Source organism: Camelus dromedarius, chromosome 4, assembly GCF_036321535.1.
Source record: "Camelus dromedarius isolate mCamDro1 chromosome 4, mCamDro1.pat, whole genome shotgun sequence".
Classification (NCBI taxonomy): domain Eukaryota; kingdom Metazoa; phylum Chordata; class Mammalia; order Artiodactyla; family Camelidae; genus Camelus; species Camelus dromedarius.
In genome coordinates this window covers 9647868-9663117 of record NC_087439.1, presented here as the reverse complement: position 1 = coordinate 9663117, position 15250 = coordinate 9647868, and the positions used below count along the sequence as shown (strand labels likewise).

Sequence of the window (15250 nt, the reverse complement as noted above, 5' to 3'; positions counted from 1 at the left end):
TATATGTATGATGAGGACATTATGCTGTACACCAAAAATTGACACAACATTGTAAACTGATTATACTTCAATAAAAAAAATAATAAAAAAACAGAAGCAGCCAGGTGAACTCAGGTAACAAATTTATACTGTATAGCACAGGGAACTATATTTGGTATCTTGTAGTGGCTTACAGTGAAAAATAGTATGAAAACAAGTATGTGTACACTCATGTATGACTGAAGCGTTGTGCTGTACACCAGAACTCGACACAACATTGTAAACTGACTATACGTCAATTAAAAAAAAAAAAAAAAAAAAAAAAAAAATCCAGCAGGTGCTCATTTTCAGCCCTGCACCGCCACCTGCTGGCCAAACAGGGTAAGCCGTCCAGAGCTAGGTTCCCAAGGCTAGGCAGCACCCCCAGGCTGTGGACTCTGACCTTCCAAACTTCCCCTCCTGCACCCTAGACCCCGCCCAGCCTCCCGTCCTCTCCCAGGTATGACTGATCCATCACAGCTCTCTTCCATGCTCTCACCATCGAATCCATCTCAGAAGGTATGGCTTTGTTGAAAAGTATCTGTTGAAATAACTCACGTCAAGGCACTATAGTTGCTGCTGGCTCTAATTTCTACCTATCCCTTCCCCTGGCCACTGGAGAAAAAAACGTTTTAAATTGGAATCTAAGTGCGGCCGTGTTTACCTCCAAAGAAGTGATTCTCTAATGGTGGAATTCCAGACTCTGTGAACAGGCAGAAGTCAGCAAGAGATTCTTCCGAGCATCCCTTAGTCTCTGACTCACCCTGAGTCTCAGAAGTCGAGCTAAAAGGGCACACCTGGAATCCATCATCTCAGAATGCCATAAAGCCATAGAATATCAGACTCAGCAAGGCCCTCAGAGACCTGGTCACTGTGCAGATAAATCTGAGAAGTGATTTGCCCGTATACAATAGTCTAGAAGCAGAATCTTGTCCCAAAAGGCTGAGGTTTAGGTAACTTCCTGGGTGACAGATGTGCTGAGAATTTAAGGGGGAATGTGAGGATCAACTCACAGGGCCCAATCTTACCCCTAAAATTACCCCCATTCCCCCTCAAATACGACTCAAGGGCTGGACAGGGAGGTGACGGTGGGAACCCCACCCCCACCCCAGCTAAGCACCTGCTGTCCCCACAAGTCTGTTCTGCAGGGTCCAGCTCACAGCTCTTCTCCAAGAGGGGCCTGAGGGCAATTCCGACTTATTCTCCATCTCTTTACAGATTATTCCTTCAACATTTTTTTCCCTCCCAATGCACTAATTCTTTACAGATGTGCCTAATCTGATGTTTAAGCCATTTGTGACTTTTAAAATAAACTAGTAATTGTATTTTCATTTTAAGGTGTGGTATTTAGTTGTGAAATCTGTTTGGTCATTTTTGATGTGTTTGCTGCATGTGTTTTCAGTTTCCTCTTTCATTTCTGTAAACATTTAAAAGACTTTCTACTCTGTCCCTGCTAATTCCGCTAGGTGCCACTTAGGTGGCCTAATGCTGACACTTGCTTGTGACGGAGTCCTGCATGTCTTGGGTCCACTTTCACCGTGAGTTCACAGTGGGCTGACCTTGTCTGTGGAATCCCCTGAGTCCTGGGTTGACGGTCAGTCCTCGGGGAGCCTTGGGTTTGTTTCTACCAGGGGCCCCTGGAGTGCAGCCACCTTGGATGCATACTACAATAATTCTCAGCTCAGACAGACTTCGGGGAGTGTAAACTCAGACCCCAAATCCATGTGAGGACAAGTGTCTGTCTTTCAATTTTCTGAGGGCTGGTGGGAGGGGGTGAGAGCTTTCTCCTCTCTCCTCCTCCCCTCCCTCCTTCTCCCCCATTTCTGTCTGCTTCACACAAAGCTGGGGACAGGACAAGTGTTCTTGCCAGCCCCTTCCTACCCCACCTTTCACGGGGGGGGGGCAGCTCTCCAGGGATTCTAGCTTTCCTGCAGGGGGGGCGGTGGTCTCAGTCCTGACCCTCCACCTTGCCTACATGTGCCCGTGGCCTGGCCTTCCCTCCTATGGCTGTGAAAATCAGTGGCTGTGGGTTTCGGGCATTTCCAGATGCTTCCAGGGCAGCCCACAGCAGCAGCGGTGCTTGTCTCTGTGCCTTCAGCCCCTCTTGGCTTTTGGTCCCCCTGGGTTCCCTCCTTTCTTACGGGGTCAGTTTTCTCATGTACAAAATGGGAACATCGAAGCCTCTCCCTCTGAGGGTGGGGAGGGCGTCAAATGGGCCGACAGCAGAGCCCAGGAGCTGCCTGGGCTGAGCGTGCACCCAGGCAGGCCTCTTCCCGTGAAGGTCCAGACAGTAAACATTCTAGGCTTTGAGGGACCGACAGTCCGCGTCACAACTACCGCCCTCTGCTGTTGGAGGGCAAAGGCCGCTCCTGCAGTAGGTAGTCCAGGCTCGCACCCCATTTCCTGAGAGATGTATTACTGAGACACAACTGTCACATAACACTGTTAGTTCTAGGTGTGCAGCACGATGACTTGGTGGATGTGCATACTGTGAAGTGTTCACCGCTGTAAGTTTCATTAACCTTCATCACCACACATAGTTACACATTATTTTTCTTGTGATGAGAATTTTTAGAATCTATTAACAACTTCCAATCACAGGATAGAGTTAACTAGTCACCTTGCTGCACCTTACATCCCTAGGACTTGTTTATCTTATAACTGGAAGTTTGTATCTTTTGACCATCTCCACCCATTTCTCCTACCCCCACCCTCACCTCTGGCAACCACCAAGCTATTGTTTCTATGAGTTCGGTTTATTTTAGATTCCACATATAAGTGAGATCATAGGTATTTGTCTTTCTCTGTCTGACTTGTTTCACTTAGCATACTATTCTCCAGGTCCATCCATGTACCTACAAATGGCAAATTTTCTTTCTTTCTTTCTAGTAAGACTCTACTGTGTGTGTATGTATATTTTCTATAGTAACTCTGAATTTTTGAACCAGACAAGGACCTACTGTAAAGCACAGGACCATATTCAGTATCTTGTAATAGCCTATAATGAAAAAGAATAGGTATGTATGTATAAGTGAATCACTACCCCGTGCACCAGAAATTAACACAACATTGTGAATTGACTATACTCAAAAAAAAAAAAAAAAAAAAAAAAGAGACCCCAAACTGCCACGTTTCTGGATCAACTGAAGAGACCTGCTAAGTAGCAATAAAAACACTCTGCTTTCACTATATACAAATAAATAAGATGGAAAAAATGTACTAGTAAGTAAGATTTCTGTAATGTACATTTATAAGATGCTCTCCGTAGAGACATAATTCTAGGACATTTCTATTTGCGCTGTTGTATAATCACTTAAATAAAGCTATAAAGCCAAATGAGAAAAAAATTATTTTAAAAGACAAAAAATATCGCAGTGTTTCCGGACTATTTTAGTTAAATAGTTAACAACTTCACAAATACCGTAACCACATCACTTTTCCAATGAAATAAAATGGAAGCAATGAACTTGTAAGATTCACAGATAAACAATCAAGTTATAAAACATTACCCTAGGTGGTGAGGAGGGTATAGCTCAGTGGCAGAGTGGGTGTTTAGCATGCACGAAGCCCTGGATTCAATCCCCAGTACTTCCATTATAAATAAACCTAATTACCTTCCCCTCCAATAATAAAGTACGAGAACTGAGGAAGAAACCCCCATTATCCTATAAATTATGTTATCACAGTTCCATTTGAGCCAATGTATAATCACTTAACGAGTAACAACAAAACTAAAAAAAGAAAAAAACCAGAATTACTTCAGTGGAAAGAGAAAATAGTCTTGCTGTGGTTCTGGGCCTTCAGAAGTGGGCTCGTATCTCGAAGCTGGGAGGTGACCCACTCTCGTTTCCCGGCTATGCGGACGGAGCACCGACTCGGGTGCTCAGGGCAGACACACCCTTGTTGTCGGGAGGAGGTGGTGGGCTGCGAGGACCCTCAGCGGAGAAGACTCCAGAGGTCCCCGTTTTCACGCGGAGCCCGCCATGTGCATCCTCGCGCCCCAGCCCTCCGCGCATCCTTGGTACCAGCTCCGGGCTGCAGCTGTACGAAGTACAACGCAGCCAGCCTTCCGCACGCGCAGACTCAGCCAAGCCCGAGGGGAACGTTCGAAAAAAGTCCAGAAAGTAAAGCCTGCACCTGCAACTATTTACATACTACCTCGTGCATTCAAACCTGTTTACCTGACACACCTTATTAGGCTATACCTAATTACAGGTAAGTATTAAAAGTGTGCAGGAGGACGTGCGCGGGCGCTTTCACACACTCCGCCCGGTCCTGTAGGAAGACTTAAGACCGACTTCGCACCCTCAACTGGGTGCTGCGCAGGACCTGGAAGGAAAGCCCATCCGGCTGGGAGGGCAGGGCGCATGCGCCAATGAGGGCCGGGAGGGCAGAGCGCATGCGCCGGTGGAGGCCGGCGCCACCGCCGCCGCGCGCCCGCCTCCCTCAGGCCCACGTGCCCTGAGGACCCCGGCCGGGCTGTTTGCGGCCGTGCCTGTCGGAAGAGCCCCGCCCTTCCGTCCCCGCCCTGCCTTCCGGCTGCCCGGCTCCCCCGGTTGATGGCAGTGCTTCAGGCGGAGCGGCGGGCAGCCCGGCCTCCTGCGCGCCGCGGGCCTGGGAGGACCCCCGCGACAGCCCAGCGCAGGCCCACGGAGCACGGCGGCGGCGGCTTCGTTGCAAAGACTGACTGCGCCGGTGGTCCCAGGGCGCACTCGGCTGGCCACCCTCGCCGCCCTGGCTGAGTGTCGCGCGGCCGGCGCCATGTCCGTGAGTGAGATCTTCGTGGAGCTGCAGGGCTTTTTGGCTGCCGAGCAGGACATCCGAGAGGTGAGCCCTGCTCGCCCCGTCCCTTCCCCTTCCTCTGCCTGGCTGGGCCCCGGCGCCCGGCTCTTCTCGGTCGCTCGCATTCGAGTGGCGGGGAAACCTGCGGGGATGGGTTGCTTCCCCTCTGGTTTCGTTTTGGGGCCCCTCCCTCCGCCCGCGCCCAGGTCTGCTGCCGTGTCCTGATTCCCTGTGTTCGGGTCTCGGCTTCTCGACATCGCCTACCTCATTTGAGTGTCAGTTTTCGTTCTTTTTGACGCTAGTGTATGTCAAAGGCTCAGGTAGCGCGCAAGACTCAGCGCATGGTTGCTATGTTTATTGTTAGTGTGTTAAAAGCACGTGTGGCCTCTCCTCAAAACCCTTTTGTGGCTTCTCCTTCCATATGGGATAAAAATCCAGGCTCTCTCTCCAGTCTCATTTCACGCCGTCTTCCGTTGTATGTTACGCCCACTTTGCTTCCCTGTCATGCCTCTGGTTCCCCAGGTAGTCTCCTACCTCGAGACTTGCCTGGACTGTTTGCTTTTTCCTGGAATACGCCTCTTCCCTACTCTTTTCCTGGTTATCTTATGCTCATCTCCCTGACCTCACAGTCTGAATGGTCTTCTTCCTATTACGTCTCCTAGTAGTGCATTACCATTTTAAACATTTGTGTCTTCATTGTTTTTCAAGCGTGTCCCTCATTGTGCTCTGAATTGCAGGAAGGAAGGGCCTGTCCACTTGGTTCTAGGAAGGGCCTGTCGTTGTTTTTCTTGCACAAGGTCTAGAAGTGAATATTTGTAAAATGGATGAATGAAGAATACCTGGTCCTTGTAGTGTATCTCGTTCTTCTCTTTGTAGTTACTTTCGGAGAGCTCATCCCATTTAGTGTTCCAGTGGGATATTTGGGTTGAGTGGGTGGCTCTTACCCTTTGAAGTCTGTGTGAGGAATCCAAGGCTTTTTAGTGACTTCCTGAAGTTCTCACAGAGGAAGTATGTGGAAAAGTCAGAATTCACACCTGGATATCTTGTGCACCAGTTATGCCCTTGTAGAGACAGTGTTTTGAACATACATGAAGGTGTCATGGATTAAATATACTGTCTAGTATGTTTGGTTTGAGGCTATGATAATATAATGATAATTATGTTGAATTTGGCTGATACATTGATCTTTCATTCTTTCTAGGAAATCCGAAAAGTTGTACAGAGTTTAGAACAAACAGCTCGAGAGATTTTAACTCTACTGCAAGGGGTCCATCAGGGTGCTGGATTTCAGGACAGTAAGTTCTTTGTTTCGATTTTGAAGGCTTTTATCCAATTTATTAATCTTTCATTTAAAAAGTTAATCTGCGTCCAGAGGAAATATCATATCTGTATCATTTTACTATGAAAAATGGCTCTCATTCATAGGTTTACAGAATTCTTTGCATTTTGGCTGATTTTCTGCTTTCACACAGGTTGAAGCAGGAGCGTTGCCCTATTGTGACAGAATTCTACTGATAGTAATTGTGGTGGTTTCATAGCTCTCGTCTACCTACTACCTTTTATTTGGCTCTTTTTCTTAAGCCCAACCTTTCAGTCACTGAATATGATTTAATATGCATTTGCAGATAATGAAAGGCCAATGTAAAAAGTTCTCAGTGTGTTTACAGTCAGTCCTAGAGGGGAGAGCAAGTTTGAGAAGTTTAGACCTGGGCCCTCTTGTAAGTTGTAGCCAGCACAACCAGAAGAGCTGGAATATATCTTCAGGTGGAGAATTACAGTTCACCTGGAGTTTACAGGTGTCAGGGTAAGTCGTTTTTCTCAGTAATACGGAGTTGGTCAGCCTGATTGAGATGACTTATAAAGCTGCTTTCTGACCAAATATGGGAATTAGAAGCAGTCCACTTTTAGGCATCCTCTGGGGACTGACTCAGAACAGCAGCTGGTGCAAAGCCCCCTAAGGATGACGTTATTTATGACAATTTACCAGTGTCTTTCCTGACATGTTTCCTTTGAACAGCTTTCTGTTTGTTTACTTTTCAGTAGGGAAACGAGGTATGTAATTTTGAGAGCCAAGTTGAAAGCAGTGGTGCCTACCCTGCATTTGGTCTTGACACCTAAAAAAAATTGATTTATTTCCAGGTAGGCTACATAGATTATTAAGCAAGAACTGTAGTTGAAATTTGGTAAGTCTTTAATTACTATATTTGATTTTTTTTTTTTTTTTTTTGTGATCAGTTCCAAAGAGGTGTTTGAAAGCTCGGGAACACTTCGGTACAGTAAAAACACACCTAACGTCTTTGAAGACCAAGTTCCCTGCTGAACAGTATTACAGGTTTGTAAGGGAAGAAGCATATTTTATAATATTAAGTGAAAAAAAGCAGGAGACAAATTACACTTTTTTCGTGCTGAATGACTGCTTACTGCTAGGTTAAACTCCCTCTACTTAGAAACAACAAAAGGAGAAGGAGCTGCTCATAGTGATGGTGGCAAAATTGTTGATTTTATTTTTTCTCCCTTTTACTTTCAACATTTTCTTAAAGAGCATGTATGAGTTTTGCAATGAAAAAGTAAGAAGAAAGTATCTGTTGCATGAAGGTCAAAATGGAGAATATCTTTTTAGTATATTCAAGTGACTTGTGAAGTTGGATGAACCCTGACCGTGCTGTTAAGGTCATGGGATTGAGTGGCTGTGTGTGTAGTTAAGTTTTACATAAAACCTTGAATTTTGCTGCCAGCTACCGTATGTAGCTAACGTTTTATGACATCTCAGATCTACAACATTTAATTTTAAGATACACTGTTATTTTATGTACCATTAGGGAAAAAGTTGTTGTTAATCATTGTTATGAAACACGTAGATTGTAAAATGCATCCTGGGAAAAACTGCATCTGAGTGTTGATGAAATATGGTAAATTAGGACCTAAACTTTCTATTTATGCTTGTTTTCACACTAAAAAAAATGCTCTTTTTAGACAGATTATGGGCAAGAAATACGACATGTATATGGCTAGTATAACCTCACAGGATTCTTTAAAGTTGGGCTGGCAATGGACTGTGGCCTTCTTCCTTTTATATTTCTTATAAATGTATTTATATTTTTAAAGGGTTGTTTTTAATAAAAGAAAAACCACCAAAGAGGAATATGTGACAGAGACTGAAAGCAACCCACAAAGCCTAAGCTATTTATTGTCTGGCCCATGACAGGAAGAGCTTGCTGACCCAGCTGTGAGGTAGTGCCCTGAGCACAGAGAGCTGGGACAGTAGAACGGGGGGTGGGGTGGGGGGGGAGGGGGCCTTAGAGACCGTGGCGTCTGTAGGTCGCACAGGCTGCCATCTGGCTGACTTGGCCCTCAGAATGTTGCGTTTGGCCTGGATTGTGGTGGAACCTTGTTTTGAATTTGTTGCCACACTTGAAAATCAGGAGGCACAGCACACATATCCAGGGCTTGTGAACCTTGCTGCGTCTTTTCAGGCTTCTGGCTCAGATTAACTGCAGTATCCCAGGGTGTTAAGGTCGTCTGTTCAGTGATTGCAGAGGGTAGTTACTGTGTGTGACTCGGGTGTTCTTGAGCCCCCGCACTCAGCGCGGGCCGCAGCGGTGTGTTAGGTGTTGGGGCTGATGGATGGCTGCAGTTCTCATCCGTCCCCCACCGCCAGCTCTTTCTCCGAGCTGTCTTGTCACTCTTACCGACTGGACTTCGGAGCACAGCTGCTCTCGCCATCCATAATCTTCACTTGTAAATTTTTGTGTTCATCAGAATTGGATCATGCTTCTCATCTGTTAAACTTGTAAGAAGCAATTGTTGCAAATTTACACTGGTAAAATTGATACTAAATCCAGCTGATATATTTAAATATCATATTGCTCTTACATGTTTTCTGTGTTGCAGTTTCATGTAAGGTTTTAACGTGGAAAAGGATTCCATCTCTAAAATATTTGAGTGTGATGACAGTAACCCTGTCCCTTTAACACCCCCAGTCCCTCGACCTAACTGCGCTTCCGTCCACGCAGATTCCACGAGCACTGGAGGTTTGTGCTGCAGCGCTTGGTCTTCTTGGCCGCGTTTGTCGTGTACTTGGAATCGGAAACACTCGTGACTCGAGAAGCGGTTACAGAAATTCTTGGCAGTAAGTGTCTTTCATGAGTGTCGATCTGCAGAACCAGGCATTAGCTTCATTTTTGGACCGAGGGGCTGTTGCTTGTACTTTCTGTTTATTGAAACCAGTGAGAACTAAGTGCAAAACTTGTTACTTGGAAACACAAAAACTAACAATATATAGTGGCTTGGGTATTAGTTGTAGTGGTTAAAATATAGTTTTTAAAACTTTCAAGCCTATAGAAAAGTTGAAAGAATAGTGCAGGGAACCCTTGTTCACAGCCCATTAGATACACTACTTGGTAAGATTTGCCATGCATGTTTGTGGGGGGTTGTGAATCTTTTGGAAGGCGGTTTCAGATGTCATGACTTCTCCCTTAAATGCCTCAGCACGCCTCTTCTAAAACCAAAGATGGCCTCTGACAACTAGATACCGTTCTTAGTGGTATTTTTTTTTGAGAGAAGAATGCAAGGGAAAACTGATTTTTGCTAAGAGCTCAAAAAATCCACAGTGAGGTCTAGTTGCCAAGGATATGTACACATTAGACTTTTTTTTTTTTGAAAATTCATTCTTTTTTTTACTTTGGGAGAGATTACATGTGTGCACGTGTTTGTCTGCATTTATACATATGCATGTATATATTTTTTTCACTCATTCTTGGGCTTAAGTTGCATTAGCATCATGACTGGATCTGTACGTTGATGTGTTTTTCAGTTGAGTCAGATCGGGAGAAGGGATTTCATCTGGATGTGGAAGATTATCTCTCAGGAGTTCTGATTCTTGCTAGTGAACTGGTAAGAAGCTCAGCGACTTGCCGTTTGCTGTTTTGATTTCCCCACTTCGTTGCCAGGTTTTTTAAATGGGTGAAAAAATTCAGAAAACCTCATTCTTTTCCAAGCCCTCTGTGGGTCCCCATGTAGTCACTGACTGCACAGTGTGTGTCCGCTTTGCTGGGATGCAGTTCAGATGGTGAGGTGACTGCGCAGTTACCTTTGAAAGATGGTAACACTTCTCTTTTCAGAGTCACAGCGAGGGACACATTTCTGGTGACTGTCATTTCACAGAATCGTCTTGGGGAACAATTTAACTGTATAACTGTAAATTACTCCTGCCTTTACCCCCTCAACCCCTCCCCAGAGAAACTGTCCTTTAAGAACAGTTCTAGAGAAGAAGAAAAGCTGTTAGGCCTCCCTCGCAGTGGCGGACCCTGAGGAGCGCACAGCTCCCCGGAGGGCCGAGCCGGCGGGTCCCCGGGGCCGGGCGGTGCGGGCGCAGGGGAGGTGGCGACCTGAGGGGCGCTGGGGGCCGCGCGGTGACCGCCCCCGTGTCTCCCCTCCAGTCGCGGCTGTCGGTCAACAGCGTGACGGCCGGAGACTACGCGCGGCCCCTGCACATCTCCACCTTCATGAACGAGCTGGACTCCGGCTTCCGCCTCCTCAACCTCAGGAACGACTCGCTGCGGAAGCGCTACGACGGCCTCAAGTACGACGTGAAGAAGGTGGAGGAGGTGGTCTACGACCTCTCCATCCGCGGCTTCAACCGGGAGACGGCGGCGGGGGCTGAGAAGTAGCCCCGGCCGCCCCGCCCCGGCCCGCGCGCCCCGCGGCGCAGCTCCTCTGGCCCCTCCACCGGCAGCGGGGCGCCCGAGTGGCCGAGAGGATGCCTTCCCAGGGACAGTGGTTTCGTGCATTTGCTGTGATTCCGTGTATTTCAGTTCTGTCAAAGTGTCAGCGTCCATCTCTTGGTAAAGTCCTTTCCTTGCTTATCCCGATGCTGTTAATGTGCCGACGGGAAGTTTACTGTCTTGTTCGTGATTCTTCCAGAAGTGATCCTTGACGATTTCTTTACCCAAAGTAGCCATCCGTACCAGGTGTAGCCTGGATACAGTATACAAATAGATCATTAAAAAGGATGGTTGTCAAGCAAAGGGCAACTTATTTTATATTTTCTCTTCTTATTTTAAGCCTTGTGAGTAAATCAGATGTTGAATTTTTTTGCAAAGGAATTAACAGCCACAAGGTTCTCTCTCACTGCCATCAAAGTACTGAAGATTAAACTGCAAAGTCTAGTTCAACAGGTTGTTTTGGGACGTTTTTGTATTATGGATTGAGGAACATCGTCTGACTTTTATTTACCAGGTGGGGAGTGGGGTTCGAGTTTTAAAACACCTCTGTGTTCTGATGTTGCCTTAACTTTGCTGTTGCAGCAATTAAAGTCATCTTCACACACATTGTGAACTAACATTTCATGGGTTACGTTGCTAAGCTGTGAAACCTGCTACTTAACATCCAGGTAGACCATGTGGTCTGAGAGTGGAAAGCCACTCGGTTTAGAGAAACGGCAACTCTCTGGCTGCTGACGTGCAGAGAGGACAGTGCTGTGCTTTGTGAATGGAAGAAAGGGAAAACCTAGGGCAGAGAAACACAAAACAGGAGCAGGTTTGGTAATAGTTTTATAGTAAGCAGTTCCGGGTTGATGATTACCCCAGCAGGCCGATTTTACACGTACAGCCTTGGGCAAGTCACATGTGTCTCGTGGGTACCCTTCGCCTCCTCCCTGTTTCCAGGGGGGCACTTGCCACGTAACTTGTGCTGTTGAACAGAAATTATTCAAATGGTGACCTAATCCACAGTGTTTTTGAGCTCACTGAAAGGATGGTGGCTCACACCAGCTTGGGTCTCCTGTCTGGCCACGAGGATTCTTGGTGTGGCCCTCAGAGCCACTATCAGGCTGAGTGAAGGACTGACCAGAGTTTCCACCACAAGGAAAGAAGTAGAGATGAGGCATAAATTGCTGTGCGTTGTTGGATTTTAGAACAATTTTCTTGACCGCCCTTTCTACGGAAGAATTTGTAGAAAGAAAAAAGTTGTTAGGATCTTAAAAGTGCCTAGGATGCTCTTCTGAAATGTGCAGTTGTTGCTGCCAAGACTGAGCCGAAAAGGCTTGGAGTTACACGATCACACATGGGCAGGGAGTTCGCCTTTCTGAGTATTGGTTCTGCTTGAGAGGAGTCACGGTTTTGGCAAAAGTTATGGATTTCAGTTTCAATAAATACATTTTAAGTAGAGGAGCAGATTCTGGTCTTATGACTCCATTTGAGAATTTAGAAGTGTCAACATTCTTAATTATTCTGTTGTGTTTGTTGCTGGCTTGTTGTAAAGCAATAAAAAGAGTTCTCTTTTCTTTTTCTTTTCCTTTCCTTTCCTTTCACTCAGTGTATTGCCGTGAGAACTCTTCTATATGGACAAGAAATCCTGAATGTTTTTTGAGGCTGAAGAAGAGCAGGGTGATGGGCGCTTACTGTTGTGTAGTAGTTAAAGCAGTCAGAACAGCAGCACTCAGTTCCGTAGGGCGCAGGTCACATCGTGGGGCCTCCCTTGACTGGGAAATTACAAGTATTTTAACTGAATGTGTTGAGAAGCCTTGGCTCTGGTTTTAGTACACCAGAATTGCTTTTGCCAATTTTAGGAAATCGAACAGGTTAGAGAAAACGGATGAATGAGTGGCTGCTTTCTGTATAGATTTATTTATGAGAAGAAGAAGAGAACCCCATAAATACTTTATAAGATTTGCCTGATCTTAAACTTGAACCATGAGTAGCCCTCAAGAGAACTTAAAGCACAGAAGCCCCTTTGGCAGTGTTTTGAGACCTTTTCTTAAACAGGCGGGTGAAGAGAGGAGACGGATGCACAGGCCACGGCTAACAGTGGCTCACAGTTGTGTGCTCAGAAATGACAGCTTGCTTGCTTCTTGATGGAGACTAGACTGTCATAGGTGGAACGTCATTGTCACGCCTCACAGCACAGTAAGGTTTTCCCAGAGGCTGAAATAATTCCTTTTCTTTGTATTCACTGTGAAAAGCATCAAACAAGTAAAATGAACCCTCTCCCTTCCCCCATTTGGTACAGACATGTAAGGGAAGTGAGATTGAAAGGGAAGTGAGATTGACTGCAGTGGTGGGTGGAGGGAGGGTGGGGTGCAGGAGAGGGAGGAACCAGCTTACCTGTCGGGGTTCTGGGCTGGGTGGCTGCAGGCTGCAGGTTCTCTCGGCCGAGGGAGGTGGTGGGAGGGGCTGGGCAGGGGACACGTGCTTCTGGGTGTGGGACCAAGGGTGCTTGGAGCAGCTAGTGGGAGGTGTCCAGCGGAACGGGGGGAAGAGGAGCCTCCTGTGGGAGCTGGGTGGCTCTAGCACGTGTGCTGTAGGTGAGTCGGGAGGGCGGGTGCCCTGTGGAGGGAGGCAGGAGGAGCTGAGGATAAGCCCCGGGTAGGGGCAGGCTCAGTGTCCGGCAGAGGAAGGCGGTCCCTGAGGGTGTGGAGAAACCGTTCCACGGGTGGATGGGACCTAGGGTGTGGGCTCGGGGCGGTGCCGAGTTCCGAGCGCTGAGGTGGAGGTGGGGCTCCTGCTGTCACTCTGTCCCTGCGTCCACACACACCATCTCTCCTTGGTGCTCCTGGGCCTCACTCCACAGCCTGACAAGGCACATCCATCTGCAAGTAGCTATGAATGGGGCCCGTATAGTTAAAAGTTAGTGTAGAAGATACGTGGAGACTTGTGCTTGCCTCAAGATTGGGGTCTAGCTGCAGTGGAGAGGGAGGTGAGGAGACAGAGACGACAGATGAGGTGCTCAGCCGCCATCCGAGCACCTGCTGTGTGTGCACAGCGTTGGCAGCTTTACTGGAGTGCACCGTACACGTTAACGGACCTGTGTCACAGGCGCAGGTGAATGATTTGATTCACCAAGCGGTGCGGCAGTCACCCCCTCAGTCTCAGGACAGCTGTGTCTTGCAGAAGAGCCCCGCTCCTGTCCCCTCCCCAGCAGCCACGAGTCTGCTTTCCTTCTCTGTAAACTTCCCTTTCTGGACGTTTCACATCAGTGGGATGATGCGTGTATGGTCCCTTGTGTATCCACTTAGCATTACGTTCTTAAGGTTCCTTTGCGTTATCAGTTTGTTCCTTTTCCTCCCTGAATTGTATTCCACTGTGCAGATACTCCACATCTTACCCACTCATCAGATGATGAAGATGATTCAAGTGTTGACTTCTTGCCTGTTAGGAACACCCTTGGGCAAGTCTGGGTGTGAAAGGATATTTCCATTTCTTTTGGATGGGTAAGAAATGGGGGTTTCATAATTAGCTTTTTAAGGAACTACCAATCTGTCCTCCCATCAGCAACATGTGAGGACTCCTCACTGAGCTAGAATTCAAGATGATGCAGGTAAGATGTCATAATGACAGCACTGAATTCCTGGTTAACTTGAGGGTGATTCCTGTAAGGGTGTAGGGGGTATAATTTGAACTGGTTCATGAGAGACAGAGGCTTTAGGTGAGCATGGAATTAGAGGAGGTCGTTTTGGGAGCAGAATGACTGGGACCAAAGCAGAAATATATCAGACATTTACTGGGGGTGGGGGTGTCCCCATTTGAATGGAGGGGTCAGTCTGGCAAGGTTGGGTTGTTAGAAGAGCCTGAATTGAGCAGAGAGGGCGTTTGGACTTTGCAGGACAGGCTTTGGAGGACGTCAGGGTTTTTTTGAAGAGGGGAGGGGCAGCTTTGGAGTCAGACAGCCGTGGTTCTGGATCCTGGTCTGTCATGTTGCCGGAGGGGAGAGACCGGATGCAGGGAGACCTGGAGGAAGCCCTTGCTGTCTCTGAGGTTATCAGGGTCGCTGGGGATGGGGTGACTGGGGAGGATGCTGCTGGAGTACCCTGTGGAGAAAGAGCTGTGTGACCTTGCTGACTGATGGAGTTGGGGGTGGAGGGGTGCTCTGGACTGGATGCTTATGTCCCCCCAGATTCATATACTGAAGCCTTAATGTCCCCCTAGATTCATATACTGAAGCCCAGTCCCCACCTGGATGGGCCTTGGAGGTGAGGCCCTTGGGAGATGGTGGGGTCATGAGGGTGGGGCCCTCACAGATGGGGTTAGTGCCCTTGTAAAAGGGACCTGGGGCTCTCCCCTCCCCTGCCATGGGAGCACATGGCCAGAGGTGGCCCTCACCAGACTGTGACCCTGCGGGCGCCCTGCTCTCGGACTTCCCGGCCTCCAGAACCATGAGAAGTAAGTTTGTGTTTAAGCCGCTCGGTCTGCGGGATTTCTGTCCCTGCAGCCTGGGTGCACTGGGGCACGGGAAGGGGTCGAGAGGGGTCCTGGGGCCTGGCCCTCTGAGAGAGTAAACGTGGGACACTGGGGGTGGTTTCCAGGTGGGAGGTTCAGTTCTGCACGTGCTAGGCTGACTGACGCGGGTCATTGCAGAGGTGGCTCCACTTTGGACGAGAATTTGGGGCCCTGGGGAGACGGGGTGAGGGAGCCCTTCAGGGAGCGCGGGTGGAGCAGATGCCTGAGTCTGGTAG

General features: G+C 47.8%; 1 protein-coding gene across 2 annotated transcripts; it reads left to right on the top strand.

Annotated features, from left to right (window-relative positions):
• Nucleotides 1-4581: 4581 nt before the first annotated feature.
• TSN (translin) lies at nt 4582-12082 on the top strand. Of its 2 annotated transcripts, XM_031451234.2 has the most exons (6): nt 4592-4845; nt 6002-6095; nt 7036-7132; nt 8814-8929; nt 9614-9693; nt 10239-12082. In XM_031451234.2, the coding sequence occupies exons 1-6, from the start codon at nt 4780-4782 to the stop codon at nt 10467-10469; spliced, it is 684 nt and encodes a 227-aa protein (XP_031307094.1). In that variant the 5' UTR covers nt 4592-4779; the 3' UTR covers nt 10470-12082. The 2 variants fall into 2 exon arrangements, with proteins under 2 accessions (XP_031307095.1, XP_031307094.1); XM_031451235.2 differs by lacking the exon at nt 9614-9693 and having other exon boundaries at nt 4582-4845.
• Nucleotides 12083-15250: the final 3168 nt, after the last annotated feature.

What these genes read in the sequence shown, in the direction of transcription:
- TSN (XM_031451234.2), top strand. Translation starts at nt 4,780, where the DNA reads ATGTCCGTGAGTGAGATCTTCGTGGAGCTGCAGGGCTTTTTGGCTGCC. An exon ending in CCGAGCAGGACATCCGAGAG is followed by an intron (nt 4,846 to 6,001) that starts GTGAGCCCTGCT and finishes CATTCTTTCTAG; the next exon opens with GAAATCCGAAAAGTTGTACA. An exon ending in TGATTCTTGCTAGTGAACTG is followed by an intron (nt 9,694 to 10,238) that starts GTAAGAAGCTCA and finishes TCTCCCCTCCAG; the next exon opens with TCGCGGCTGTCGGTCAACAG.